We start from the raw sequence: 27,997 nt of genomic DNA, 5'->3' as shown, positions 1-27,997 counted from the left end.
TAATGTTTAATTAGTGTCTTGTCGGATATACTAACACATATGCATATGTGTTATGCATCACATACGCATATGTGTTATACATGTGCGTTGACACACACACACACACAAAAAAAAAAAAAGGAATCATTGATACGTGTGTAGGAGCTGACGCAAATGAAATAAGAGAAATTCAAATCGAACCATAATAGAGCCAGTGAGCCTTAGTGACAATACTCTCAATCTTCGTTCTTTTGATCGTGGGAGAAAAAGATTTAGGGTTGGAGAAAAATATCCTAAACTTTGGTTTCAAATATAATATATTGATTTAATTAATGGTATGATTCTCATATGAATTACTTCCTAAACATGATTCGAATATAATATCTTGTTGTAATAGTAATATTTAATCAACTTATGTAAACTTTTGCAAAGTCAAGTTTTAAGTTCTTCTTTAGCTCCCACTTCTCCCAATTATTTTCAGTTCCAATAACACACACAACACACACAAGAGGCATAACAATGCTCTTTAAATTCGCATAACACACACAAGAGGCATGATCTTTTCCTTTTGTTAAATGGGTTATTGGAGGTAAAAAGATAACTCAGATAAGTATCACAGTTCTTGGACTGACATCGTTTAATATAAAATTGAGAAAATCAGTATTAAAACAAAATAAACATTAAAAAAATAGATGAATCCAATGTCTTTCTTGAGGCAAAGAGGAGCAATTGCGGTAAGTTTTTGGTGTGTGAAATTCAAACCAAACTAGTTTTCTTTTCTTATTTTTTTTTGACATAATTCGATTTATGTATATATGTATTTTTTTGACAATTCGTTCTTTGTATTAAAATTTAAAAATGTCAAAGAATGCAACTACTGACCAACTAGTCACCTCATAATACACAAAAATCTCATGGATTGATTCTATTATTTAAGGTTCTAATTCCATATTTAATTTCTCGGTATCGTAATTCCAGCTAATTACACAAAGATAATGTTTACAGAAACGTCAAAGGATACCTACTATTACTATAAGTAAGGCAGACTTTAAGATCCCAAATTTCTCTGTTTATCTGTTACTTACAAAAAAAAAAAAAAAAAAACAAAATCATACGATTTTCAGTTTCATATACTCTCTCTGTATTTTCCCAAGTTTCTAGTCTCCATTCATTGTAAACTTGTATTACAAAACCGATCTCAGATTCTGAATCTGAATCAGAATCTGGATCGTAATAATTTCTTGTTTATCCAAACCAAAAAAAAAAAGTTAAAAAAAAAGAATGGCATCGGAACAAGGTGGTGACGCTGGCCTACGTAGGCGAGGCTGTTCATGCACAAAAGATGATTTCTTACCGGAGGAATCGTTCCAAAGCATAGGGAATTATTTTAAGGCACTTAAAGAAACACCGAGTCGGTTCTTGGATCGTATTACCACTCGTTCACTCGACACCGACGAGATCAACGAGATAAAGGCTCGTAGTGGTCACGAGATGAAGAAAACGTTGACGTGGTGGGATCTGATGTGGTTTGGTATCGGTGCTGTCATTGGCTCAGGTATATTCGTTCTCACCGGACTTGAAGCACGTGAATATTCCGGTCCTGCCGTTGTGTTGTCTTACGCCGTCTCCGGTGTCTCCGCCATGCTCTCCGTGTTTTGTTACACCGAGTTCGCCGTTGAGATTCCCGTCGCTGGTAATTAAAAAATACTATCTTATTTTATATATTCTTGTTCAAGTTTTTGATTTAGATATAAAATTTTGAATAATTAGGATAAGAAACATAAATTTTTTAACAAGTTTAAAATTTAGTTTTACACCTTTGAACCAAAACGCATATTAACAGATCTAAATCTGCGAATCATAATCAGGGAATATAAAAATGTTGCGTATCTGGTTAATAGATGCATCGCAGACGTACCATTTTTGACAAACTTCGTCGATAAAAAAAGTATTACTAAAATCTTGATTCAATCATTTTCCCGGCAAGTTAAATCTTTTTCTTTTTTGATTCGGCATAAATTAAGTTTTGTCCCATATTTCTGGGATGTCTCTATTGTAGTGGTTTAGTAACGAAAGAGACGTTTTTAATACACAATTTCAGAAGATCCTGTATCAGTTGGACAGTCACTTTCATTCACCGTAGACCGATAAAAGTATACTATTTATGTACATAGAGAATAGAGTCAACCATACACTATGCTCTTTAATACTTTTGAACGCATAGGAATATAGTTACGTTGTTTCGTTTGTCTTACTGTGATAAAATAGGTACAAACTTTTAGATGAAAGGACATGCTTGCACCTACTATGCTTGTATTCTTTATAGAACGTAAACAGTATATTATCCTGTATTGAGTTTTCAACTATCGTGGCCTGACGCAATCGCCGGGGTCAGTTAATTAGTTGACTTCATAGGGTCGGTCACATACACGTGCTGCACTTATCTATCTATCGTATAGTGTTATTATTATTAATTTGATCTATAAGAAAGCCAAAAAAAATATTTATCTTGTTGACAAAAAATCACAAAATTGTCCAATCGGATGATTGATTATCATATCATAATATTTGAGTTGATAGTTACTTAAGACCATGTTTATTGCTTATTTTTGGTGAATGTTTAAACATTCTTTTTAGAATTAATTTAATACTATTTAATTATAAGTGTCTTTAGTGTGTGCAAAAATGTTTTGAAGTGTCTAATTAGAAACACTTTTACACATTTTGGAGATATTCATAATTAAATAACCTTAAAATTAATTATTAAAAAAACATTTTAGACATTCTCTAAAAATAACTAATGAATACAGTCTAAGCTAACTTACATTGTTCACAAAAAGGGGCAAATTTGTCGCCAGTAATTAGATTTTCGTTTTGGCTTCAAAAGTAATACTCCCTCTTGTTTTTATTATTTGTCATTATAGAGAGATTTTATTGTTTATATTACTTGTCATTCTCATTTTTCAATATAACTTTTACAATAAAATTCCAAATATAATTCTATAAAACTAACACAATAAATAAAATAATAAATTATATGTGAGATTAAACTTGTTAATTTATACCATTTTTTAATTTGCGTAAAATTCTAACAAATAAATAAAACTGGAGAGAGTAATAGTTTTTGGTCGGTAATAATATATCAATTTTTATCACAATTTTATTTCTGGCCGAAGTCTCCTAGTAAGACTTAACTTACACACAAATATATAATATTATTTCCACATTCATTACAACAGTTTAAAATTTGTGTTTTTTTTCTGTCTATATACGGGTTTATAATTAAAGAATAACCAAAAAAATATTTTAAGTACACACTAACGTATTTACTACCGACGTTACATAACCATTGTCGTCAAATGTATATTTAGGCGGTTCTTTCGCTTACTTAAGAGTGGAGCTAGGGGACTTCATGGCATTCATCGCCGCCGGAAACATAATCCTCGAATACGTAGTCGGCGGAGCTGCCGTGGCTCGATCATGGACCTCTTACTTCGCCACTCTTTTGAATCATAAACCTGACGACTTCCGCGTCATAGTTCCCCGTCTTGGCGAAGACTATAGCCACTTAGATCCAATCGCCGTTGGAGTTTGCGTCATCATTTGCGTTTTAGCAGTCCTTGGCACAAAAGGATCCTCAAGATTCAATTACATCGCTTCTATAATCCACATGGTCGTGATTCTCTTTGTTGTCATCGCCGGTTTGACTAAAGCCGACCTGAAAAACTACAGCGACTTCACTCCCTATGGCGTTAGAGGAGTGTTTAAGTCCGCAGCGGTTCTTTTCTTTGCGTATATCGGATTCGATGCGGTTTCCACGATGGCTGAGGAGACCAAGAATCCGGGGAGAGATATCCCGATTGGTCTTGTTGGATCGATGGTGGTTACTACGGTTTGTTATTGTCTCATGGCGGTTACGTTGTGTCTTATGGAACCGTATAGCCAGATTGATCCGGATGCGCCATTCTCGGTTGCATTTTCGGATGTTGGATGGGATTGGGCTAAGTACATTGTCGCTTTTGGTGCCCTTAAAGGTATAACAACGATTTTGGCCTTGATTATGTATTTGGGTTTGAGTTTATGTTTATATTTGATTTTATATAAACTCACATTCCTAAGCATTATTTTAAGCAAAATATATTGGTTTATGCCACATTGAACTAACCTTTGAAATGTGCAGGTATGACGACGGTTTTGTTAGTTGGAGCCATTGGTCAAGCTAGGTACATGACGCACATAGCCCGGACCCATATGATGCCTCCATGGCTAGCTCAAGTCAACGCAAAGACCGGAACACCGATTAACGCTACCGTGGTAATGCTCGCAGCGACAGCTCTCATAGCCTTCTTCACAAAACTGAGAATTTTAGCCGATCTCTTGTCTGTTTCGACACTTTTCATCTTCATGTTCGTTGCTGTGGCTCTTCTCGTCAGAAGATATTACGTCACCGGAGAAACATCTTCTCGTGACCGTAACAAGTTTTTGGTGTTCTTAGGTTTGATTCTTGCGTCCTCAACCGCGACTGCTGTATATTGGGCCTTGGAAAAAGAAGATTGGATTGGATATTGCGTTTCGGCTCCGATATGGTTTTTGTCTACAGCTGGGATGAAATTTCTTGTACCGCAAGCTAGGGCTCAGAAAGTTTGGGGTGTTCCTTTGGTCCCGTGGTTGCCTTCAGCTTCGATCGCTATTAATATATTTCTTCTTGGTTCGATCGATGTCAAATCTTTTATTAGGTTTGCAATCTGGACAGGTATTCTGCTTGTATATTACGTCTTGTTTGGGTTGCACGCGACGTATGATACAGCTAAGGCGACGTTGAAGGAGAAGATGGCGTTGCAGGAAGCTGAGGAAGGTGGTGTTGTTGCTGATAATTCTGGTTCTACAGCTTTAGATCACTAGTTGTTTTTTAAAAAATGTTGGCTTTGGCTCAGTTTTCTTAGTTGTCAGATTCTTCATCTGGTTAATTAGGGTTCTCTCTCAGATTATAATGTCTTTTGGCTTGTTTAAGTTTCTCAATATGTTAATAGATTTTTCAAATTTGCATCAAAACATGCATGACAAATTTATTTCCGACTAACAAAATGCTAATTTGATAAAAAAAAACGAAGAGATGATATGATATATGAGAGTCTATTTTATTTTTTATTATAAAAATGCATAAAAATGTTTTACATAAAAATATTTTACATATTTTGTTTATATTTACATTAGATAAGGCCCGCGTTATTACGTGGGTAAAAATTTAAAAACATTATCAGGAACAATTAAGTAGTAATATACATATTTTTAGATTTTATCTTGTAAAATTTTAATATTGAATATAAACCTCTCATATTTCATTTTAACACTATCACAGTTCCATTATATAAGAGTTTTAAGACTTTTTGTGAAGTGACTATCACACCCGGGATCGAGTCCCGGCTACTACGAATGTAGGAATTTGGCTAATGGGCCGGCCAGTTGTGGCCCAATGGTTGACAAAAAGAAAAAAAAGAGTTTTAAGACTTTTTTGCTGTATTTTATAATTTTTTTCTCAAATTTCTATGTATAATATTTATTAATATAACAATTTATTACTATTTCAACTATGCAATATATTTTCCTATTGGTTGAAAGTTATAAATGATATAATATTTATTGTTTTTTAATCTTTGTGCTTTTACCAAAAACTCTTAAAGGACAGAGAGTACAATTTAAATATTTATACCATCGTAATAAACCATATTTTAAGTTTAATTACACATTTCATCTTAATGGATAGAATTTATATCAAACACAATTAATACATCATATCAAACTATATCTTAGTAAGAATTGAGAATACAAATAAAAATTCACAAAAAAAAACTGAATCAAAATGATTTAAGATATATTTGTTATGTTGTTATCTCATAAGTACTAATTTTTAACTCACGTCTTAATTAATTTTAAATGAGTGAAATTTGTAAAATAAAAACATAGATAAAGTTATAGAGACATTCTCATCAAATAGCTGAAGATTCATTCCAACAAATTATAATTTATTTCAAATTCTCTTATGTTTTGACATATGCATTACAAAAATACATGTGTTGAAATTATATAATCAAACATTTAAAAAATTACTAATATTCTTAAATAATTTTTAAAATGATACATATTAATATTAAAAAAATATTGTAAAATAAATTTCATCGTTAGATATTCAGTTTAGTAATCATATTTAACTATTTATATCATCGTAAAACCATAATTCACTTCTTCATGTATAAGAGTTAAAATTTTAATAAAAAAAAATAATATGAGCATCATATGAGATAGTATGTATATTGGTTAGTATTTTAAATTTGACCATAAAAATAATCAGTAAAAAAATCAGTTAACATCCACAAAATTTTTGGAAATCCAAAAATGTCTAAATTTTATTCTTCTATATGTCATAATTTCATAAGTAATACTTTTGTCAATTTTCATCAATTAACCAAATATTCATTCCTACAAACTCATTTTTTCTATTTTTTTTCTTCAGGTTTCTCATATTACTACATGCATTAAATTTTTAAAATAAAACAAGTAAAACTATACTAATACACATCATGTATTGAATTGTTTTTTAAAGTTCATTATTCTTTCAAGATTTTGTGTACTTATTTACAGTAAAATTTTATATTACAACGATAAATACAATTTATATCCGACTAAAATTATGTTAAATAACTTATGTTATTCTTTTTAACTTTGTTATTCATTATTTATTGATTAATATACATGCTTGATGAATTAAATGTTTGCTTACACATGTCAAATTTTATTGAGAACGCACATATAATATAATTAGCATACAATGGAAAATATATTGATTTTGTTAATTTTCCTTTTGGATTTAGAAAAATAATTTTTTAAAAAGATAAACATGTAAAATTCTGTAAATATAATTAGATGTTTATTAAAAAATTTTTTTTGACACATGTCAACATCTAATCAATATATTTGACATGTGTGATGATCTTATTAATGAGTAATTTTGACATTAATAATTTTAACATCAAATTTAAATTTTATATAATAAGATATGTGATTGTGATTGCTGTATATTGGGCCTTGGAAAAGAAATATTGGACTGGGTATTGCGTTTCGGTTCCGATATGGTTTTTGTCTACAGTTAGGATACAATTTCTTGTACCGCAAGCTAGGGCTCCAAAAGTTTGGGGTGTTCCTTTGGTCCCGTGGTTGCCTTCAGCTTCGATCGCTATTAATATCTTTCTTCTGGGCTCCATCGATGTCAAATCTTTCGTTAGGTTTGCAATCTGGACAGGTATTCTACTAATATTACGTCTAGTTTGGGTTGCACGCAACGTATGATACAGCTAAAGGCAACATTGAAGGAGAAGATTATGTTGCAGAAAGCTGAGGAAGGTGGTGTTGTTGCTGAGAATTCTGGTTCTACAACTTTAGATCATAGTGTGGTTTGGCTTTTAAAGATATCGGCTTTTGCTTTCCATTTTTATTAATTATAGTTATCAGATTCTTCATTTGGTTTAGTATGGTTCTCTCACAGATTGTAATGCCTTTTGGCTTTGTTTAAATTTTTCAACATGTTAATAGATTTTTCATGTTTGCATCAAAATATGCATGACAAATTTATTTCCGACTAACAAAATGCTAATGTGATAAGAAATGAAGAGATGATATGATATATGAGAGTCTATTTTTTTTTTTAATTATAAAACACATACATAGAAATATTTTACTTATGTTTTGCTTATATTTACATATGTTTTGCTTATTTTTTTAATTGATTTAAATTTTTATATTAGACAATATGTGTAATATGTTACGTAAACACAAAAAATTGGTTAAATTAATTGAAAATACTTAATTATAAGTAATACTTTTTGAGTTTTATGATGTTAGAAAGTTTTACATTAGGTATAATAAACTTTAAGTAGATTAAAAATATATATGTTTTTATTATAATCATAAATTATAAAACATATATAAACAACTAAATACATCATCCAAAACATGCATGACAAGTTGACAACTAAGGTCTAGTTTATACATTCGATCATTTATTTTCGACAAACATTAGTGTTGTATGGGTTAGTTAAACCCACCGACGGACCAACTCAGAGGAAGGGGTTCAACTGACCCACGTTAAATTATAAAAAACAAAATTTATATGTAAATTCCTAAAGTTTTAACAGCAACACTAGTTTTTTTTTCCATGTTAATACCCCAAAATCCAAGTACGATTCTCCTATATAAGTAGATATTTTTTTTTCCCCCTATTTCATCTGTTTACATTTTTTTTACCCCGGTAAAAATTTCTGCTAAGTCTGTCATAGGCCTGGGCATTCGGGTTTCCGAACCCGATCGTGTTCAGGTTCTCGGGTTTTTGGGTTTTTGGGTTTACACCTATAGTACCTGATCGGGTTTTATATACTATTGGATCGGGTTCCTTTGGGTTCGGGTATATCCGAAACCCGAAGAACCCGATCGGATTGTCCAAAACCCGATCAAAACCCGATCATGTTCAAAGCAATGCAATGTCAATGTTCAAAGCAATGCAATGTCAAATGATTACAAAGGTGACTTAAATGCAATGTCAAATGTTCAAAGCAAAAGAAAAAAGAAATTCAAGTCTTCTAAAACATTCTACAAACAATTGAGAAGTTCAAGTATTCGAAATTAAAGAGAAAATCAACTTGAAATCTTCGTAAACAACTTCTTTCATTCTTTGGTTCACTTCTCTTTTGCATCTTCCCTTTGGCATGTGAGTAACTTAAGGTCCATCTGAATCACTTTCAAACTCTGAAAAAAAAAACAATTACAAGCATTGAGAGATAAGTTTATATTAACACCAAAAACTTAAAATAGTAATCATTAAGTAAGATTATAAACAAACCTCTTTCAAGCCCATCCTCAAACTCAAACTCAGCAAAAATTTGAGCATTTGTAAGCGCAATATCTTCAAACTTAAGGTCTTGTTTGAGCCAATGTTCTGTACACATCAAAATCTCCACCATATAGTGTGTGAGACAACTTCTATATGAGTTTATTATCCTTCCACTAGTGCTAAAAGCACTTTCAGAAGCAACTGAAGACACTTGCATAGCAAATAAACCCCTAGCCATCTGAGATAAAATAGGATACTTGCCACTGTTGACTTTCCACCAAGAGAGTACATCATACTCAATTCCCATTATCAATTCAGGGTTCTCAACTTCTTCCCTGAGATAAGTATCCAACTCATTTGTGTTTCTAACTCCAATCTTTCTAAGCAATGTATTATACTTATGGTCCACTGGGTTGTATCCATCAAACTCATCCTCCATGGAGTCAAATACTCGGTCTGTTTGTCTATCTTGAGTACTCTGAGTTGAAGACTGTGAATGAAAAAGTTCCTCATTTGCTCCTGCATCGTATCTTGTACTATATTCTTTATACATATCACGAAGGATGCTCAAAACTGAATCATATAAAGACGTAGCTGTTATACTCTTTTCCCCATATAGCTCCTCAAAAAAAAAATTTGCATACTGCATCTTCTTTCTTGGATCAAAAACACTAACAAGTACCAACATCTTGTTGATGTTCTTCATGCCATCCTAGTACTTGTCGAATTTGTCAAACATCTTTTGTGCATTTACTTTCACGTCATTATCAGAACTATGACAAAGCAATTGAAGCTTGATTGCTATGTTAACTATCTCACCATAACACTTGTATGCATTCATAGTCGTAGATGCATATACAACCAATGTCGCATGGTAGAAACTTGGAGAAACTTCACTAACCTTTCAACCTTACGCCAATCATCTCTCTGAGGAGGTCCAATCCTTTTCACTCCATTCTCAGTCTCTAAGAAATGATCATAATACAGCTTATCTTCAAACTCCGTCCTATCAAATGCTCCTTTGAACTTTAACGCCCTATTCAACATCAAAAATGTCGAATTCCATCTAGTGCAGACATCTAGTGGCAAACTTCCTTTTGAAAACTTACCAAAATCTACTCTCAGCTGAAATGACTTCCTCCTATTTGGTCCTCCTCTAACATATGAGATTCCATTGCGGATTGCAGTCACACTTGAATCAATCTTAGTTAGTCCATCCTTCACTATCAAGTTAATAATATGTCCAGCGCATCTCATATGCATAAAATCTCCACCCAAAACCAGAGAATCCTCACTAACTAAAGAGAAAGCAGACTGAAACTGACTCAAAGCACTAGTATTAGTTGTTGCATTATCAACAGTAATAGTAAACAACCTTTCTATCCCCCATGCAGCTAGACATTTCAGCAGTGTATTGGCGATTGTTTTACCTCTGTGATCTTCGACATGCTTGAATCCTATAATTAGCTTCTTTAGACGCCAATTCTTATCAATGTAGTGGACAATTATAACCATATAACTTGAACTTGTGAATAAAAAAATGTAACATTGATAAACATCTTCACTAATTGAGTAGAAACATTAATCAGAATATATTGCAATTTGATTTACAAAAACCGTACCAGTTACAGAGGAAACCCATATATCAGTTGTGAGTGAGACTCTTTGCTTGGTTGTGAGAAACCATTTTTTAAGAGTAGCTTTACTATGTCTCTTCCTGCTGTCCTTCTTGAATGCGGCTTGTACAAGTTCACCTAAGTGGATTACATAAGCAAAAACATTGATTAGAATCATGTATTAAAATCAGGTTACTAACAAGCCATCTAAGAAGATAGAAGTGGAACCTTGTTGCAAAAATGTTTCATTGCCGCACATTCTACAAACGACAATGGTAACTCTCCTATCACCACCATTTCATTCAAAGCTTCTCTAAAAATATGCTCAGACACTTTTCCAGATTGTAAACTCCCATCTTTACTAATAACCTGTTAACCTTCAGATGGATTTTGACAGTCTTCCCATGCCAAATATGCTTTGCATATTTTTAGATGATTCCACAAGGTTTTTGTCCCTGATTTTGTTGGACAGCTGAATTCCTTTCCACAATAGTTGCAGTTACATTTGTCACGATTGTCCTTCAATCTTGTGAAATGTTGTCATACATTTGATCTTGGGTTGAGAGTCTTTTGGGTCTTAGACTCAGGCTGCTCAGACTCTGATCCGCTATTACGAGTCTGTTTCTTTTTGCTCCTTCGATTAGACTCGGGTGTTAGAAACTCTTCTTCTTCGTGTATATCTCTCTCGTCATCATTAAAATTTGGAGATGATGAATCCATCTACAAAATCATAAGTAACACTTTAAGAACTAATTTGTATTGCTTGTTCAAACTAAAACAAAACTCAGAGACGTAAACAAATAGTTAAAATATAAATAGATAGCTAAACAAACAGAGACGTAAACAAACTTCTAGGAATCCATAACAGTGAGCTAAACAAACAGAGAGCTAAACAAACTTATAGGAAAACAGAGAGCTAAAGAATTAAAAGTACACTAATGCATCATCATTATCAGTCAAGGATAATAGAGCTTAACCATAATAGTCGTTGTGAATGGGTAAATTCATTTCTCAACAACATAATGCGGCTAAAAAAGGTGACAAACAATAGACCAGAGAAGAGGGCTATGAAATGATCAACAGGTGAAACAAAAAATAAGATATCAATAGGACTTGGTTAGATTCAAAGAACGTTAAAAATCATGGCAACAAGAAAGATAAGATGGTCGTGATTAGCATAAGTCATAGTATCTCTGAACAACCCTCAGCTTATAACTACAACTTCTATTTGATTTACTTAGACATTTACACACAAAAATAGACCACAATGATACCAATCAAGAACAATCCGATAACACCCGTACAAAGCCACAAAACTCATAGTAAATTCTATCAAAATATTTTCAGCTAAACTTCGCAATCATTGGTATAAATAACAACAATACAACTGATTCAGTTTTACAATTAAGATACAAAGAGCTACAAAAACAAAATCCCAATTTTGAAGATGAAGAGAAAGAAGACAAACCTTTGATTTCCTCCGTGAAGTTTCAGAAGGAGGAGAAGATGCGACAACGTGATTTAGTGTATCCAGTTTGACGATTTGGGGATTAAAACTGATTATATATATATATATATATATATATATATTTAAGATAGGAAATCGAACAGACTCTGCAATAAAAGAGAAAGAATAAAGTAAAGATTAGGGATTTAGGGATTTAGAATATATGTATATATGTTCGGATATGTATGTATATATGTTCGGGTTAATTGGGTTTTACTTCGGGTTTCGGGTAATACCCGAACCCGATCGGGTATCGGGTAATACCCGAACCCGATCGGGTATCCGAACCTTAGATACATTACAATCGATCGGATTTTACATACTTCCCAAACCCGAACCAAACCCCTAGTTCGGGTCGGGTTCGGATTCGGTTAATATGCCCAAGTTGGTTCGGGTTCGGATTCGGGTTTCGGGTTCGGTTAATATGCCCAGGGCTAGTCCGCCACTTAAACTTAAACCACCTTCTTAATTAACCTGAAATTAACCTGCAAAAGTAAAATAAATATGAACAAGTATTGGTTGAAATCAAAAATTAACTATTTCCAAGCAACCCCTACATATCAACAATATTACTAGTTTAACCGTGTAAACATTATAACATTTTTAAAAAATAGGTAAAGATAATTTATACTGTAATTGAAATGCATATGCAAGACTATTTGTTATCATTTTATATGTCTTCGAGTTCACATACGGACTTAAAAAAAAATCAAGGATCACTTACCCACTTCTCGCCCACAATTATACTTCTTAAATTCATGCTCCAAGTTCTTCTAGAATCCATCTTCACACATCAACTTCTAGGATGGGATGGAATATGAATAACTCGTAGGACTTTTCTTAAAACGTAAAATATTTAAATAATGTAAGTTTGGACCGTAGCTTATATTATGAACCGGTGCTTAAGTTTATGCTTTTAACCTTCCTTTGCTCAATTAGTTTATAGGATTTAATTCAGCAGTCTTCATCTTTCCTTTATATATAAGCTACACAGAAATTCAATGAAGAGTATATGCGTCATCAAATAACAATAATTCTCGAAGAAAACAAACTTTTCTTTCTTGATTTAAGTGAGAGGATTCGATGGGTCTTTAGTATTGGGATCATATTAAATCCTAACAAAAACCATCAGATGATTTTTAATTAAATTTTAATACAAAGACTTGCAAAATCCGTCAAAGAAGGAGGTTACCAACATTTGCATGAGCATACCAAGTCCTTCAAGTACTTAATCAAAGTTAAATTCTTATCCCTCCCTATTAATTTTATCTCTTCTTCTCCTCCATCTTCCAATCTCATCTCTTGCCAAAAGCTCGGAGAATATATTGTGGTGGACAAACAATCCACAATATTGCAAACATATTCACAACTTTACCAATACAGTTTTCAAGAAGCACGGAGTAGTGATGACTGATGAGTTTCGTGTTATTTATTGTCAAACACAAAGAGTCTGTTACAGGCTTACAGCAGTAGCTCTATCAGATGACGATTCACGAGGGTTCTCATCAGTTTTAAAAGACGGTACTATCCTGCATTGGGATGTATCTTCTGGTAAAATTAAGCGAAGAGTACAAATGGCCAAGCGAGTAAGGTTTGAGGTCTCACGGGTTGAAATTCGAGGAATGTTGGAATGAAAGGTATAGCAAACAATCCCTAAACACTAGCGGTTAGCTCTGATGGCCGGTATCTAGCGACTGGAGGAGGTGATATTGATTGCCATGTTCATTTGTGGGAGCCTTGTTTTAGTGGTATTCAAAAGATCCTGTAGAATACTAGGATTTATAAAAATATGTGATCCTGGAACTCAAAGATACACAAAAAGTTGACTATTTCACCAAAAGATTCGGAGGATTCCATAGGTCTACAAAAATAGTCAAGGGAAACAAAGAAGCCGAGAGGTAATCAGAAGTATTCTACCCACTAAGCCACTCAAGACTAGAAGTAATTTCTTTGATTCACACTACCTTCAAGTAAAAAAAGATCACCACCACCATATTCATATTTGAGGCCTTCCAAGTTGATTCGAAAAACTCTAGGATCAGCTGAATAAGTAGTATGATCTCTCTACAATTGTGCTTTCGTTTATAAATGCCTCAGGCTTTGCGGAGGCCAAATAGCAATCTCTGTCTTCCAAAACTTTACAAAAACGGGAGAACAAGTGGTTTTGCTCGATGTTTTCGTGGTTTTTTGAAAGTATGAGCACATTTGAACTTTCCGATAACCAGAAAAGAAGGTCCACCATAATCATTTCCAGTCTCTTCTTTTGAACCACTGAAAGAATGAATAGTACTAGCTTTAATAATCAATAGAGAGATTGATAGATTATTTAAAAAGAAAAATGAGAGAAAGAGAGGGTTCTTCTTCACCTTCGGTTTGCGGAAAGACACGAAATCCGGTGCCCATAAATTCGTCCCACATTTCATCCGACCATGTATTAACCCAAGCCCAGACCTCCGTCCTACGATAACCGGAGTCAAACAATGCATTCTGGATTTTCTGATAGATCAAATTAAGAGAGAGACCAGCAGGGATGGTGTAATCTTCCATGTCCAATATCACACATGTTTTACGCCCTAACAAAACGGGAAACGGAAAACGAATCAAGCAATTACGGAAAAAATCAGATCGTCGACAATGCAAATAAGTTAGACCGCTCAGATGAAATCTAATCCAGATGATCATAGACAACAACAAAAAAGTATATATACGCGCGCAAACTATTAGATCCAGATCTCTCATAAACAAGTTCTAGCAAGGGATAGATCTTACTTCTGGTTTGTCTGGTGGCTGGGGGTAACAGGGATTCCATCTGATAACGGGAATCAATATTCACGAATAACAGAGAGAAAAACAGAGTAACCAACAACAGAGAACAAGAAAACATAGTGATTAACGCTGAATAACTTGTATTTGATAAAACTGAATCAACGTTCAAAGAAAACGCAGGTTCATCATCTCACCTTGCAAGAGTCTCCAGCAGAGAATCTCCCACAAAAACGATGAGGAAAGAGAAGTTTTAGAGATTACAACTTAGGATAAACTTTTGCATAAAAACAAATGCTGAGCTAACAAATGATCTTATAGAGTTTCAAGTCGGCTAACAAACCCGACACACACCCGACAAACACCGTTAACGCCAACTTATTCCCTTTCCGTGACGTTGACATCCTTAAACCGTCACCTCTCCAGCTGTTAATTAGCACGTGCCTCTCCTCTGCGTCTTATCTCAGCCCTACACGTGCAGCCCCTGGATTTACTGTAACACCATCGAGTTATCGAGAAAATACTATAAGACGCTGCGGATGAGAGAGGCTATTTCTTGACGACCACGATGATGACGATGAGCGAGAGCGAGAGCGAGAGCGAGAGCGAGAGCGAGAGCGAGAGAGAGACTTTATGAAATTAGGGTTTAGAAATAAATACTGTATTTAGCTGTCATATATCTATCTTTTGTGTGAATGCCAATATTAATTGTTGTGTTCGGCAATTTTCCATATATGGCAGGAACCGCGGCTCGGAACATGGGGCAGTATAAAAAATCTGCAAACAACTGTGTTGGTGCAAGGCTTTAAGTGTCTCACTTTTTATATTGATTTTTTTTTTTTTTTTTTTAGACATTGTAGAGAAGAAAGAGAATTCTCTTTAAGACTAGACTTCTACGGCTTTAAAATTATGATGTTTCCTGGAGAATCGTGGTGGTCTTGTAGCTTTGGACTCTTGCCATTGCACTCAACCGGGTAAGAAACTGCAGAAATTGAATTTGGAGAGCCTGAATGAAATACCCCAAAAACAATGCATATTTGAATGAAGGAAGAAGCCACAAGCAGAAGCAGGACATCATCTCCTAGAAAACGCTCTACAGAACTTCAGTTATACATTTATCATAATATGATTAAATACATCCAACACTAAGCTCAAAGCACAAAAACCCAATTCGCGTATGGATTAAACAAGTGTCATTTTGTTGTAGATTTCCAAGTTACTCTAGAGTTCTTTATTTGCTAATCACTATCTAGGAGTATGATTATGGTGAGGATTTAAAAGATGCACCAAGTTTGAAAAGCTGATCACTCCTAACTTTTCAATTTGATCACATGACCCAGTGGCCTTCACAAAAGGTCAGTAGACATCCTAAATGTATGTAAACCCAAGAGACCAGATGAGGAAAACAGATATAAAAGAGTGATCCAACTAAGACATGTAGATTTGGGTCTAATGAAGCCTGTTTTTATATATCTCTTTTCCTTGATCCTGTTTGCATATTCCTTCTTTCAAATCTACTGTATGTACACAGTTAAAGCCTCAAACAAGAGGATGGTTCCATTTTGCATCCTAGACAACTTCACCATTCACAAGTCGATATGATATAACTTAACCTCAAACAGAAGAAAGTAAAAAAGGACCATAGAGTCGTAATAGCCAATATGGCCAAATTTTATTTCAGGAAGATCATCACAAACTAGTAAAATGTCTCAAAGTTGTTTCCTTTGATCGAAATCCAATCAACACAACTCATCTCCAACACAAAGAGTGAAAAAAACTAACGGCGGAAAGACATATTCCTCTAACCTTTTGGAAGATCATCTCAGCTTCTCTTTACCTGAGTTCCTCTTATTAGCTGCATTCATAATCTTCTCTAGATACCCTTCAATAGGAGGAGTAAGTGTAGCCATACCTCGATTAGCCGGAAATGGAGTCAAATCACGCACTAAAGCAGCCTTCTTCAAATGCTCAGGCAATGCCTCAACAGCAGCTTTCCTCAACTTGAACAAATTAGTCTCCGCCACACGTCTCGCCCTATGCTCTCTCATAAGCACTCTACTATACTCTTTAGCAAGTCTCTTCCCATCCTCCACCGTAACTTTATACTTAGGCAACTCATCTTCCGTAAAAATCCCTAAAGAAATGTAATCCAATCCCGGAGTCCCAATCCTAATCGGCTCAGTGGAAGTAACAACTCCCATTTTATATCCACTTTTCTTCTGAATCTCAATCTCTCGTTGTCTCGCCTTACTGATCAACCCTAGCTTCTCTCGTTTCGCCTCTCGTTCTATATCCTTGGGTCGTAGGTAACGAACAGGGCAAGGAGCGTTTATGCATTGGTCGTATAGCTTCTGCTTCTCATCTGAGATTCTTCCTTTTCCCTTACCCGCTTCCTCTCCACCTCCGCCGCCTTTCTTGATTGTGAGTTTGTTGCGCTTCAGTGGTTGGCCTGTCTTCAGCTTTGATTTTCCTTTAGGGGTTCCACTAGCGTAACATTTCTGAAGAAGATCGTAACCCACTAGCTCAATTCTAGGTTTCGATCTCGCGAATCGGATCATTCTTGTGATTCTGATTTCTCCTCAGAGCGGAGCTCTCTGTTTGAAACGACAATGGTGGTTGAACTGTTAAAGGTTTTAGGGTTTTCTGATACGTCGTCGTTTCGTACCTAAACCCACAATGTCACTGGAGTGTAAAATAAGCTGGAAGCGAGGGTAAATGAGTCATTTCAGTTACTGTCATCAAACTCTCACACTCATATTTTTTGTTTATCCTTTTGTGCTCTGTTTCGTCGTCCTCTGGGGTTCAAAAGCCATTAGATCGATCCTACGCTTTCCACAAACCTCAGTCTCCGTTGACTACTGAGACTCGTCGACCTCTGATCCTCTTCTTTGCCTTGTACCGATCTGCTTCCGATCTGTAAGAAGCTTAAATGTCCTGTTGTGTTTTTTTTTTTTTTTTTCCGGATCCATCCGTCGTAGATGCGTAATTGTGTTTTGATTTTGATGATTTTATCTGTTTTTTTTTTTTTTGCTTCTGCAGTGATGATGGCTGGAAGTGGCTTACGGTTTCTGGTTCTCATACTCGCCGTAGCAATCTGCGGTGCTGCTTCTGTTTTCCAGCCGATCTCAGACTCTCACCGATCTGCGGCTGTGGATGTCTTCGTACCTGTCGATGGATCCTACAAAAGGTTTGTTTCTCTATATACTTAGTTAGCATTTGTTTTGATTTAGGGTGTTTTAATGACATTTCACTGATTACTACTTAGTTCATGAATTGTTTTGTGTGTTTACCTATCTAAAAGTTTGAGTTTTTTTTCTTTAATCAGCTTAGAGGAGGCTTATGAAGCATTAAAGACTTTGGAGATTCTTGGAATTGATAAAAAGTCTGATCTTAGCTCAGCGACTTGTGAGAATGTGGTTAAAGTTCTAGGATCGTCTTCTTCTACTCTAAAGGATGCATTCTATGCTTTAAGCGTTAATGGGATTCTAAAATGTAAAACTGGTGAAGCTGTTCTTCTTAAGGTAAACAATTGTCTCCAAAAGTCGTTTACCTTTAAGTGGTTAAAGTATGTTCATTTTTTTTTTCCCTCTTTTGAAGGACATTGTTTCTCAACTTCAAGCTGGTGTTAAAGGTGCAAAGTCATTGCTTGATTTCTACTATTCTGTCAGAGGCTTGGTGCTTGTTAAGGTAAATACGAATTAGACTTTTGATGGACGTCTTGAGTGGGATTGAGTACCTTTTCCAAAGAGTAATATTAAGAGAGTTTTGTTAGTTTCGTCTCATTACTTGGAAGTGTAAAAATAGTTTTGGGAATAGTTTTGTTTTATTCAACTCCATAGCTTTGGCTTTCTGCTTTTCCTTATTACTGGCTTCAGGTTTGACCTCGCCTTTCCGGAATTGCAGGAGCAATTTCCTGGAACTGATCTAAGTATCGGAGATGCCGAAGCCATTTTCCGCTCCATCAAGGTTTGAACATTTCTAGCTCACCTTTTATTTTGTTGTTGTTGAACTATCAGATGTTACATTGTACATTTTGAATATTAATTTTAAACTCTGATAGAAGTGTGTATATTGTGGACATGTTACTGAAATTCAGTTACTGTATTACTCTACTTAGATTGTTTTCTGAGTAAAATTTGGCTGATATAGTGCATTTGTGTCAGACTCTTAGCCAGACTGATGGAAGATGGCGCTACAGCTCCAACAATCCTGAATCAAGCACCTTTGCTGCTGGTAAGTAGTACAAATTGGATCAGCCCTTCGTACTTCACAATGCTCAAACGTTAATGACAAACCTTTTTAGATTATGCATCTCATCCATTCTTGCTTCAGCTTGTTCACTATCTTTGCTTCATTGTTATATCTTTCATTCTTCTAAACATAAGATTTTGTTTTCCTCAGGCTTAGCCTTCGAAACGCTTGCTGGAGTGATTTCATTAGCACCTTCAGAGATTGATCAATCATTGGTAAGTGAACCAATGAGATCTTTGAACCACTATAATACTGATTTCCTGAGAATATATTTTGATGAGACATCACTACAATATCTTGGTTTAGTGTTGATCTACTTTTGGTCTCGAACTCTTTTAGTAACTAAAATATAGAATTGTGTTCTGATTATTATAAATTCCAAGTCCTAGCTACAGGGAATTGTGTTCTACAATTTTGTTTTGATAGTTATAAAGAATTGTGTTTTGATAGTTATGCATGTCTGCCTGATTTCTTATTGGATTATGGTGGTGGTTTCTTTGAATTCTTTTTTGCTATTTTATCTAGTAGTTTGGGTGATTAATCTTGGTTATGTGATGATATCTTCATTCATGTTTGTCATCTTGTAGATCCAGACATTGAAGACTGGTATCCTGAAGCTATTTGACGGTATCCAAAAATATGGTATGCAGTAAACGACTTGTTATCTTATGTATTTGGCTATGTGCATAAGAAATTCTCTTCAATAGCTTCATTTGTTGGGTTTTGCGTTTATGGTTTGATTATTTTTTTGGCATTTTAGACGATGGGACATTATATTTCGATGAGAAGTCTGTCGATGCAAGTCAAGGCCCAATCTCAACTACTGCATCAGTAATTAAAGGGATTACGTCATTTGCAGCTTCAGAATCTACAGGACTGAACGTATGTAAAACTCATATTTCTGTTTATCCTATTCTGCCAGATGCGTTGATAATTCACATTCGTGTTCCCATTCTCTCATGCAGCTTCCAGGTGATAAGATAGTTGGTCTTGCCAAATTCCTTCTTGGTGTTGGAATTCCTGGTGATGCCAAGGACTTCTTCAACCAAATAGATGCACTAGCTTGTTTGGAAGACAACAGGTAATGCTACTTTCATGCCATTTTCTGCATTTTCGTTTCAGTTGATTTCAGTACACATGGAAGACCAGATTTTAGTAACCTTGAATTGAGTGAGTGAAAGCCATAGATTTTCAAGGATTAACTGTTACTTCTGTTCCTCTGTATTTAACAATTGCTTTTGATAGAGGGAACTGTTTCCCTTTACATTGTCAAATTGTTTTGCATGTCTTGTAGTATCTGTAAATTTTTTAGAAAAGAAATACTGCAGAAAGATATCAGTAAGGACGAATAGAAGTTTAAAAGTTCCAACACTCGTGAAATTTCTCTTATGCTCTCGCTGAAACTTCGTCATTCTATCGGAACAATAATATGTTCTATGTCATTCTCTATCATTTCAGGTTTTCTGTTCCACTCATCTTGTCTCTTCCATCAACTGTCATTTCATTGTCAAAGAAAGAGCCTTTGAAGGTACCTTATCATAAACTTGCATCAAAATGTGACTGGCATGGTTTGGATTTTCTTTTTCTCTTTCCGTAATCTTATTTGTTTCCCCTCTTGGGTTCATACACTCTCTTCAGAGTTCTGGGTGCTTTACTTTTAGTAGGGAAGTCTTAACTTTGATCTCTCTGGCTTTGTTTACGTGTCCCTGTTGATTAGTGGTAGTTTAGTAGGGAAGTCATAAGAACTTCGGGTTTACTGGCTATGATTACGGCTCCCTGCTGATTAGTGGTAGCTTAGTATTAAAAGTCATAACTTAGGATTTTCTGGCTAGAACTTTTGGATTAGCTGATATTTGGTTTAGAGATTGCTCATTCTTATAGCAGTGCATATTCTTAGTAGAGGTCTCTCATCTATTTCATAATGACTAGACCCTTCATTCATTACGTTTTTTTGGTATATTATTCTAATATTTTAATCTTTATCTAATACTAGGTTAAAGTTAGCACTGTACTCGGTTCTACGGCACCAGCTCTTAGTGTGAAGCTCGCACAAGCTATAAGTTCTAGAGCAATGGATTCTTCTGTAATTAACAACCAGGTAAAATAATGTAGCTTCTCTGACTGTTTGAGCTCGCATTCGTAAATGTTTGGTTTTCTCTGCGTTGGGCCGGTTTACATGTTTCCATGACATGTTATGAGTACAGGAGCTTAAGTTTGACGCTGACAGTGCAACATACTTCCTGGAGTCTTTTCCCAAAAACTTTGATGTTGGAAAGTATACATTTATATTTGAGGTATTGCCCTTGTTAGTTTTTTATTACACCCAAAGACTTCATATTGGTGTATATTAATAACATGCTATGCTTTGTCTTCTGCAGATTGTTTTAGATGATTCAGCAAATGAGAAAGTATACGTAACCGAAGCTCAAACAAAAGTGCTTATAGCCGCCACAGGAGTTATTAGCATTGAGAATGCTGAAATTGCTGTACTTGACAGTGACATTGGGAGCGTTGAATCTCAGAAAAAGTATGTCACCTGTATTATTGTTAAACAACTTCCTTTTCGCCTACTGTGATTGCTTGCTTAACCATTTTTCTTAGGAAATTTATACCATTTATTTCTTCCAAAATAGATATTTTTCATCTTTTTTCTTGTGCTTAGAATCATCATTTTGTTTCCTGTTTCTCTTTGCAAATTTGTAGGTTAGATTTAACTAAAGACGGAGCAGTATCATTATCCGCAAACCACCTCCAAAAGCTACGCTTGTCATTCCAGTTAACTACTCCACTTGGCCATGTATTTAAGCCACACCAGGTTTGTTCATTCCTGATCCCACTTTATTAATTTTTTTGCACTGTTCGCTTTCTTGAATTGTTTACTTCCATGCAGGCATTTTTCAAGCTGAAACATGAGTCACAGGTCGAGCATATCTTTCTCGTGAAAACTTCTGCAAAGAAGTCTGAATTAGTTCTAGTTAAGTTCCTTATACTACTACATTTTGAATTTCTTTTGCATAGAATACTTATTATCTTCTTGTTTTTTGTTCTGTCTCGACTTATCTTCATTTTTGGCGCCCAATACAATATTAATGATTAATGTTAATTTTTTTTAGGATTTTCTTGGATTGGTTGAGAAGCTCTACTACCTCTCTGGTAAATATGAGATCCAACTAACCATTGGAGATGCTTCGATGGTAAGTACTGTTCTTTCAGTTCCAATGCAGTTGATTTATGTTTCGGGAATTTGAACAATGTTATTATCTTCCTTTCTCCTTTTCCAGGAGAACTCTTTATTGAGTAATATTGGGAACATCGAACTAGACCTACCAGAGCGTCCAGAGAAGGCGCCTCGTCCTCCTGTGCAATCTACTGAGCCTCTCTCAAGATATGGACCAAAAGCTGAAATATCACACATCTTCAGGATTCCTGAAAAGCTTCCAGCAAAACAGCTCTCACTAGTTTTCTTGGGTCTTATAGTCCTCCCATTTATCGGTTTCCTGATTGGGGTTAGTCTCCCTTTGCTTGTAAATAATATACGAAGAACATTATCACAATTGTTTCACTACTCTCATATAAACCTTTTTTTATGTTTCAGCTTACACAGTTGGGAGCGAATATAAAGAGCTTCCCATCATCGGCTGGTTCTGCAGTACCCGCTCTACTTTTCCATGGCGGAATTGCTGCTGTTCTGCTTCTCTATGTACTGTTCTGGTGGAAGGCAAGTCTTTTCATAACCCTCGATTCTTGTTTAAGACTGTAAGGACCATTGCATCAAAGTATTCATCACAATATTGTTTTGTTTTGTTGCATTCTGCAGTTGGATCTGTTCACGACACTAAAGGGAGTTTCCTTGTTGGGAGTGTTTCTGTTGTTCGTTGGACACAGAACACTCTCTCAGCTCGCAGCAGCATCGAACAAGTTGAAATCTGCTTGAAGAACTTGAAGAATTCACTATATGACGGATCTTCTTTTTTTTTGGTTTCTGCGTTTTAAGTTTTGTAGTAGTATTTGCTTATAGATTATGGAATGGTGATTAGACAATTCGAAAGAATTTCAGAGTTTACTTGAGAACTCTCTCAGTTTAGTCTTAAAAAGTTATCAAGAGAGTCTCTTTCCGTAGCCCTTTTCGTTGAACCACCAAAACCAAATCAAATGAGATTAACTCATCATTAAATCAAATAAATTTCATAATTATTAACACTTTATTACTATTAGTTAGAAAGTTAAAAGTCTTAAACAAAATTAAGAAATAATATTGGGCTGAAAACAAATAAAGCTAATAATAATAATAATTTATATATATATTCTGAATAAAAGAAACTAGTCAACGACAAGGAAATGTATGAGAAAAATAAAATTAAAAAAAAAAAAAAGAGAAAAGAAAAGCACGTAGACGTAGTTGTCATTTTTGTAAGACAATAACAATTATTTTTGTTCGTCTGAAATTTTTGTTATAGAGGGAAGAACATATCTGTCTCTCTCTCTCTCTACTGTGCCCTCTCTCCCTTGGTAAGAACGTCCAATCCAATCTAATCTAATCTCTATATCTTCTTTTGTTCCAAATACCTTACATCTTTCTTTCTTCTTTTTTTTTTTTCCGTTTCTGATCATTCTGTATCCAATCGAGTTTGAGTTTCATTCTCTGTAAGTCGACTTTTTCCTGTCGGTCATGTTTTCGTCGTTGAAATGGTATCTGCTGCAATGGATAAAGATTTGGATTTTTTTTTCTTTTTGGTCTCCTTAGTTTTGCATTTTCGATTTATGGAAATATGAATCGTTGCTGAATGATCTACAATGGGTATTGGAAATGATAAGTTCTTGGTATTTCTGCGGTCATGGTTTTCCCAAAATGTTTGGTTTTGATCTCTTTAAGGCTTTTTGCATTTAAATGATGAAAGGTTTGATATTTGCTAACGTTATTGTGTGCGTGTGTGTTTTCTTTGTTCTGTTTGTAGGATTCTGTTTGATGATTGCTAGCTTTTTATAAGAGCAATGAGTTATTCTGGAGCCGGACTCGGAAAGCCTGGCTCAGGTAAACCATTTTATTCTATGGAAGATTTAGACTTTGTGTGTTCATATATATAGTCTCATATGATGTTTCTACTTCTGGTGTGGAATTCACAAATGTGTTTGTGGTGTGACTGATTTATATTCCACCTTATTGGTTGGTTCACAGGTAAAAGGAGAATAAGGGATCTTTTAACTCAATCTGATAACCGAGTATGCGCTGATTGTGGCGCTCCAGATCCTAAGTGGGCGTAAGTTTTTGCGATTCTTTAATGTTTCATTCGAGTAAACATTGTATGCTTCTCTTGCAGTTTGACTACTGTTATGTTTTGTTTTCCTGCCATACCTTTTCTTTGTCTCCCTACTTGTGTCCTTTTTGTGTTTGTTCCGTTTTTAGTATACCCACAATCTTTTAGTTGTTTAATCAAGGCATTGGTGGCTTATTACAGGTCGGCTAATATCGGAGTGTTTATATGCTTGAAATGTTGTGGTGTTCACAGAAGCCTTGGCACTCATATCTCAAAGGTTATGCATTTGCCATTGGATTGCATTAAGATGTGGATTCCTTCACCACTTCTTCTTGACAGAATCTTTTGCAAGTGTATTGATAGTTTTCATCTTTCCAGGTCTTATCCGTGACATTGGATGAATGGTCAGATGAAGAAGTCGATTCTATGATTGAAATTGGAGGAAATGCCTCTGCAAATTCAATTTACGAGGCGTTTATACCCGAAGGAAGCTCTAAGCCTGGACCTGATGCTAGTCATGACCAGCGTATGAGGTTCATTAGGTAGGTTAAGACAACCTGATAGATAGTGTATATGCCTTCATTAGTATTTTAGTAAAATATTCATCTTCAAATCTTTATTTCAGGTCGAAATATGAGCACCAAGAGTTTCTGAAACCAAGCTTGCGGATCACATCCGGGAAGGCCTCTAGTACAAAGAGTTCAGCATATCTTTCATCAAGTCTATCTAAAAAGATTGTTGATAGCTTTCGTACAAATTCATCATCGCAACAGCCGGTAAAGCTTCTTTATTTTTCATCTTACTGTTATAATCAAGTGGAGCAAACTCTTTGAACTTGGATATTGCTAAGTCTTCTGATTTCATGGTGTTTAACACATTTCCCCTTTTTTGTAAACAATGACAGCAACTTGAAGGCATGGTTGAGTTTATTGGATTGTTGAAGGTGACTATTAAAAAGGGTACCAATTTAGCCATCCGAGATATGATGTCAAGTGATCCCTATGTTGTGTTGACTCTAGGACAACAGGTAATTAAGTGAATGCGTTACATATTTATATGTTCTTACCATTGTGTATGTGATCATTATTGTCAACTCATTTCTATGATCTTTATCATCATATTACCAGAAGGCTCAATCTACTGTAGTGAAGAGCAACTTAAACCCGGTCTGGAATGAGGAACTCATGCTCTCTGTTCCTCATAACTATGGCTCAGTGAAATTGGTAAAAGCTTGGTCTAAAATTTCTATAGACTCAGTTTCTACTTTTGATGAATCTGTAAACAGAATATTTTCCCTTACGGTCCTTTTTGTCTTACTTTCTGACATTTGCAGCAAGTGTTTGATTATGACACATTTTCTGCTGATGACATAATGGGAGAAGCTGAGATTGACATCCAACCTCTGATTACTTCTGCAATGGCTTTCGGAGACCCTGAGATGTTTGGAGATATGCAGATTGGGAAATGGCTGAAATCGCACGACAATGCTCTTATAGAAGATAGCATCATTAACATTGCAGATGGGAAAGTGAAACAGGAGGTTCAAATCAAGCTTCAGAATGTTGAATCTGGTGACTTAGAACTAGAACTGGAATGGCTGCCTCTTGACCAATAAATAATCAACCATGTAACAGGGTCATCATTATATATATTAAACAAACTTTATTATTGTATTCATTCATTACAACTTTTCTCCCCATTTGTTCTTGTTTGAAATTTTGAAACTTTGATCTTCAAAACTCTCTTTGATATTTTGTTGTAATTTTTTTCTTCACAGATTAGACTTTTTGTATAACATAAACATGTGTTTTGATTCTACAACTGAACTAAAAGTTTTCATTTGAAACCTAAGATAATACGCTTATAGGTTACTAAATCAGGTTTCATACCCAATTTCAACATTTCATCATGAGATCTCATAGCTTTCTTCATTTCCTTCACACGACACAACCCTTGAATCATAATCGTAAAACTCTTGCTGTTCACTGAATTCATCTCTTTCATGTACTCAAACACTCCAACTGCTTCTTCCACCATCTCTCTTTGTCTCATCATAAGCCGATCAAGAACCGCATTATAAGCATTCACATCCAAACTTCCTTTCATCTTTTTAATCTTTTCATGAAGTACCATGGCTTTCTCTAAGTTTCCACTTCTGCAGTAACGATCCATCAATAGCCCACATGAAAAGGAATCGAAATAAACCTCCATTTCAAGAACAGAATCAAGAAGCTTCTCTGCGTGTTTCCATCTTCTTTCTCTACATAGAGATGCTAACACTTCTGATAACTTGTGCGTACAAGGAAGGAACCCGCGTTTAATAACATCTACAAGCAATTCATGGTCTTCCTCTGACATATGATCATCTCGGCAAAGAGCATTAGCGAATTCGTTATAACAACTCTCATCAAATACTGTAATACCTTTCCGACAAATCAATCGATATACATCAACAGCTTCTTTTGTTCTCCCTTTTCTAGACAGTGCCTTTAACATACAACCGTATGTCCCATCTCGTAACCTCACTGTTTCACCATTCCAGGCTTTACGGAAAAGCATCTCAGAGGCAAACGTTTTCCCCATATCGCAAAGTCTTTCAATGATTTGATCATTCACCGCATCATCATCTAAAGCAAGAATTTTTTTCTTTGCCATCAGTCCAAGAACCTTATCGATCAACTCAGCATCCCCCAATCTACAAACATCATCCAATACACAACAGTAAGAAGAGAAACTCAACTCTAGTTTCTTATCATCCATCTCATGAATCACATTAAACACCGCATCAAACTCTCCATTTCTGCTATAACATTCCACAAGATTGGTGTAAATCTTGCAGCTTTCAACACCTGTTTCCATCAATTTAACAACACTCTTTGAACTCCCTTGTTCACACAAAATCTGAGCAACCAAATCCCAAGTTAACCCATCTGAGACAACCTGATTTCGAACCATGGCACTAAACAAACACAAAGCCACTCTAAACTGACCTTCTTTAACCAGAGAATCAAGAAGAGAGTTATAAGCACTTTGAGAAGGTGAAAGTCTCAATCTTCTCATAAAACCAAACACTTCCAAGCCATTTTGGTAACAACCCTTCAAGGCATAACACTCAAGAACTAAACTAAGCGAGACAGAGAGCGAAACTTCACCTTCAAACCACCGTTGCATCGATCCAACAACTAAAGACACAGAATTAGTATCAAACAGAGGACGCAACAGCGTTCCTGCTCGTTCCAAGAGACCTGACTCGGTAGCAACCTCGATTACTCGACACTGTGACCTAACATCCGGTTCAAACCGGAGATGGGTTTTGGCAAAATCGAAGAAATCAAGAGTGGTTTTAGGGCATTTTCGAGTTTCACGGAGGATCTGTAGAAATATCGGCGGTGTAAGTGTTGACCATGGGAGCTTGGATTTAACATACTGAAGATGAGTGATCCAGTTACGACGCTGTAAGAGAATTGAAGAGATCTCTGTGGCTACTCGGGACAGATTCAGTTGAGTTTTCCAATCTGAAGCAGAGGACGTCGATGGAGTCGCTGAAGTCGATAACCGTTTGATGAATCCAACACTTGTGTGAAGAAGAACCATTTGGCCATTTAGGTGCTTCACATTCGTTTGTACCAAATCAAAAACTCAGCCTTTTTTTCTTAACGAACCCCAAAATCTATTCTTTAAAGTTTAAACTCAAATCTCAAAGGGTTATTAACAAAGCCTTGGCCTTTTGTTGTTCTGTTCTTGA

At 35.2% G+C, this 27,997-nt stretch overlaps 5 protein-coding genes and 1 long non-coding RNA gene across 8 annotated transcripts; 3 read left to right on the top strand and 3 right to left on the bottom strand.

Moving 5' to 3' along the window:
* The first annotated feature begins 941 nt into the window (after positions 1-941).
* Positions 942-5,031, top strand: LOC104722949 (cationic amino acid transporter 1). Its single transcript, XM_010441215.3, has 3 exons — positions 942-1,672; positions 3,351-4,013; positions 4,160-5,031. Exons 1-3 carry the CDS (start codon positions 1,261-1,263, stop codon positions 4,879-4,881), a joined length of 1,797 nt encoding a protein of 598 aa, XP_010439517.1. The 5' UTR covers positions 942-1,260; the 3' UTR covers positions 4,882-5,031.
* A 9,179-nt stretch (positions 5,032-14,210) lies between these two features.
* LOC104722948 (uncharacterized) lies at positions 14,211-15,018 on the bottom strand. Its single transcript, XR_015571845.1, has 3 exons — positions 14,944-15,018; positions 14,350-14,441; positions 14,211-14,254 (listed from the first exon to the last, which is right to left on the bottom strand). It is a non-coding gene; the product is annotated as an uncharacterized LOC104722948 (long non-coding RNA).
* Positions 15,019-16,390: 1,372 nt separating this feature from the next.
* On the bottom strand, positions 16,391-17,304 carry LOC104722947 (uncharacterized). The gene has a single exon (XM_010441213.3). It carries the CDS (start codon positions 17,302-17,304, stop codon positions 16,564-16,566), a length of 741 nt encoding a protein of 246 aa, XP_010439515.1. The 3' UTR covers positions 16,391-16,563.
* An 88-nt stretch (positions 17,305-17,392) lies between these two features.
* On the top strand, positions 17,393-23,116 carry LOC104722946 (dolichyl-diphosphooligosaccharide--protein glycosyltransferase subunit 2). The gene is made up of 20 exons (XM_010441212.2): positions 17,393-17,662; positions 17,786-17,933; positions 18,072-18,267; positions 18,344-18,433; positions 18,650-18,712; positions 18,910-18,979; positions 19,148-19,212; positions 19,585-19,639; positions 19,758-19,879; positions 19,963-20,078; positions 20,456-20,525; positions 20,991-21,095; positions 21,202-21,291; positions 21,376-21,524; positions 21,701-21,812; positions 21,888-21,971; positions 22,111-22,191; positions 22,279-22,503; positions 22,593-22,715; positions 22,815-23,116. Exons 2-20 carry the CDS (start codon positions 17,788-17,790, stop codon positions 22,929-22,931), a joined length of 2,079 nt encoding a protein of 692 aa, XP_010439514.1. The 5' UTR covers positions 17,393-17,662; positions 17,786-17,787; the 3' UTR covers positions 22,932-23,116.
* A 207-nt stretch (positions 23,117-23,323) lies between these two features.
* Positions 23,324-26,068, top strand: LOC104722945 (ADP-ribosylation factor GTPase-activating protein AGD12). 3 transcript variants are annotated; one of them, XM_010441206.2, is made up of 9 exons: positions 23,324-23,506; positions 23,953-24,029; positions 24,174-24,255; positions 24,454-24,529; positions 24,631-24,794; positions 24,878-25,028; positions 25,157-25,279; positions 25,380-25,475; positions 25,586-26,068. In XM_010441206.2, the coding sequence occupies exons 2-9, from the start codon at positions 23,990-23,992 to the stop codon at positions 25,865-25,867; spliced, it is 1,014 nt and encodes a 337-aa protein (XP_010439508.1). In that variant the 5' UTR covers positions 23,324-23,506; positions 23,953-23,989; the 3' UTR covers positions 25,868-26,068. The 3 variants fall into 3 exon arrangements, with proteins under 3 accessions (XP_010439508.1, XP_010439510.1, XP_010439509.1); XM_010441208.3 differs by having other exon boundaries at positions 23,410-23,686; XM_010441207.3 differs by having other exon boundaries at positions 23,435-23,641.
* LOC104722944 (pentatricopeptide repeat-containing protein At4g21170) lies at positions 26,004-27,846 on the bottom strand. Its single transcript, XM_010441205.3, has one exon. It carries the CDS (start codon positions 27,844-27,846, stop codon positions 26,089-26,091), a length of 1,758 nt encoding a protein of 585 aa, XP_010439507.1. The 3' UTR covers positions 26,004-26,088.
* Positions 27,847-27,997: the final 151 nt, after the last annotated feature.

The sequence above is a fragment of the Camelina sativa genome, chromosome 11 (assembly GCF_030686135.1).
Source record: "Camelina sativa cultivar CO46 ecotype springtype chromosome 11, ASM3068613v1".
NCBI classification, from domain to species: Eukaryota; Viridiplantae; Streptophyta; class Magnoliopsida; order Brassicales; family Brassicaceae; genus Camelina; species Camelina sativa.
Note: the sequence above shows the minus strand (reverse complement) of the source record. Positions and strands in the feature narration are given on the sequence as shown.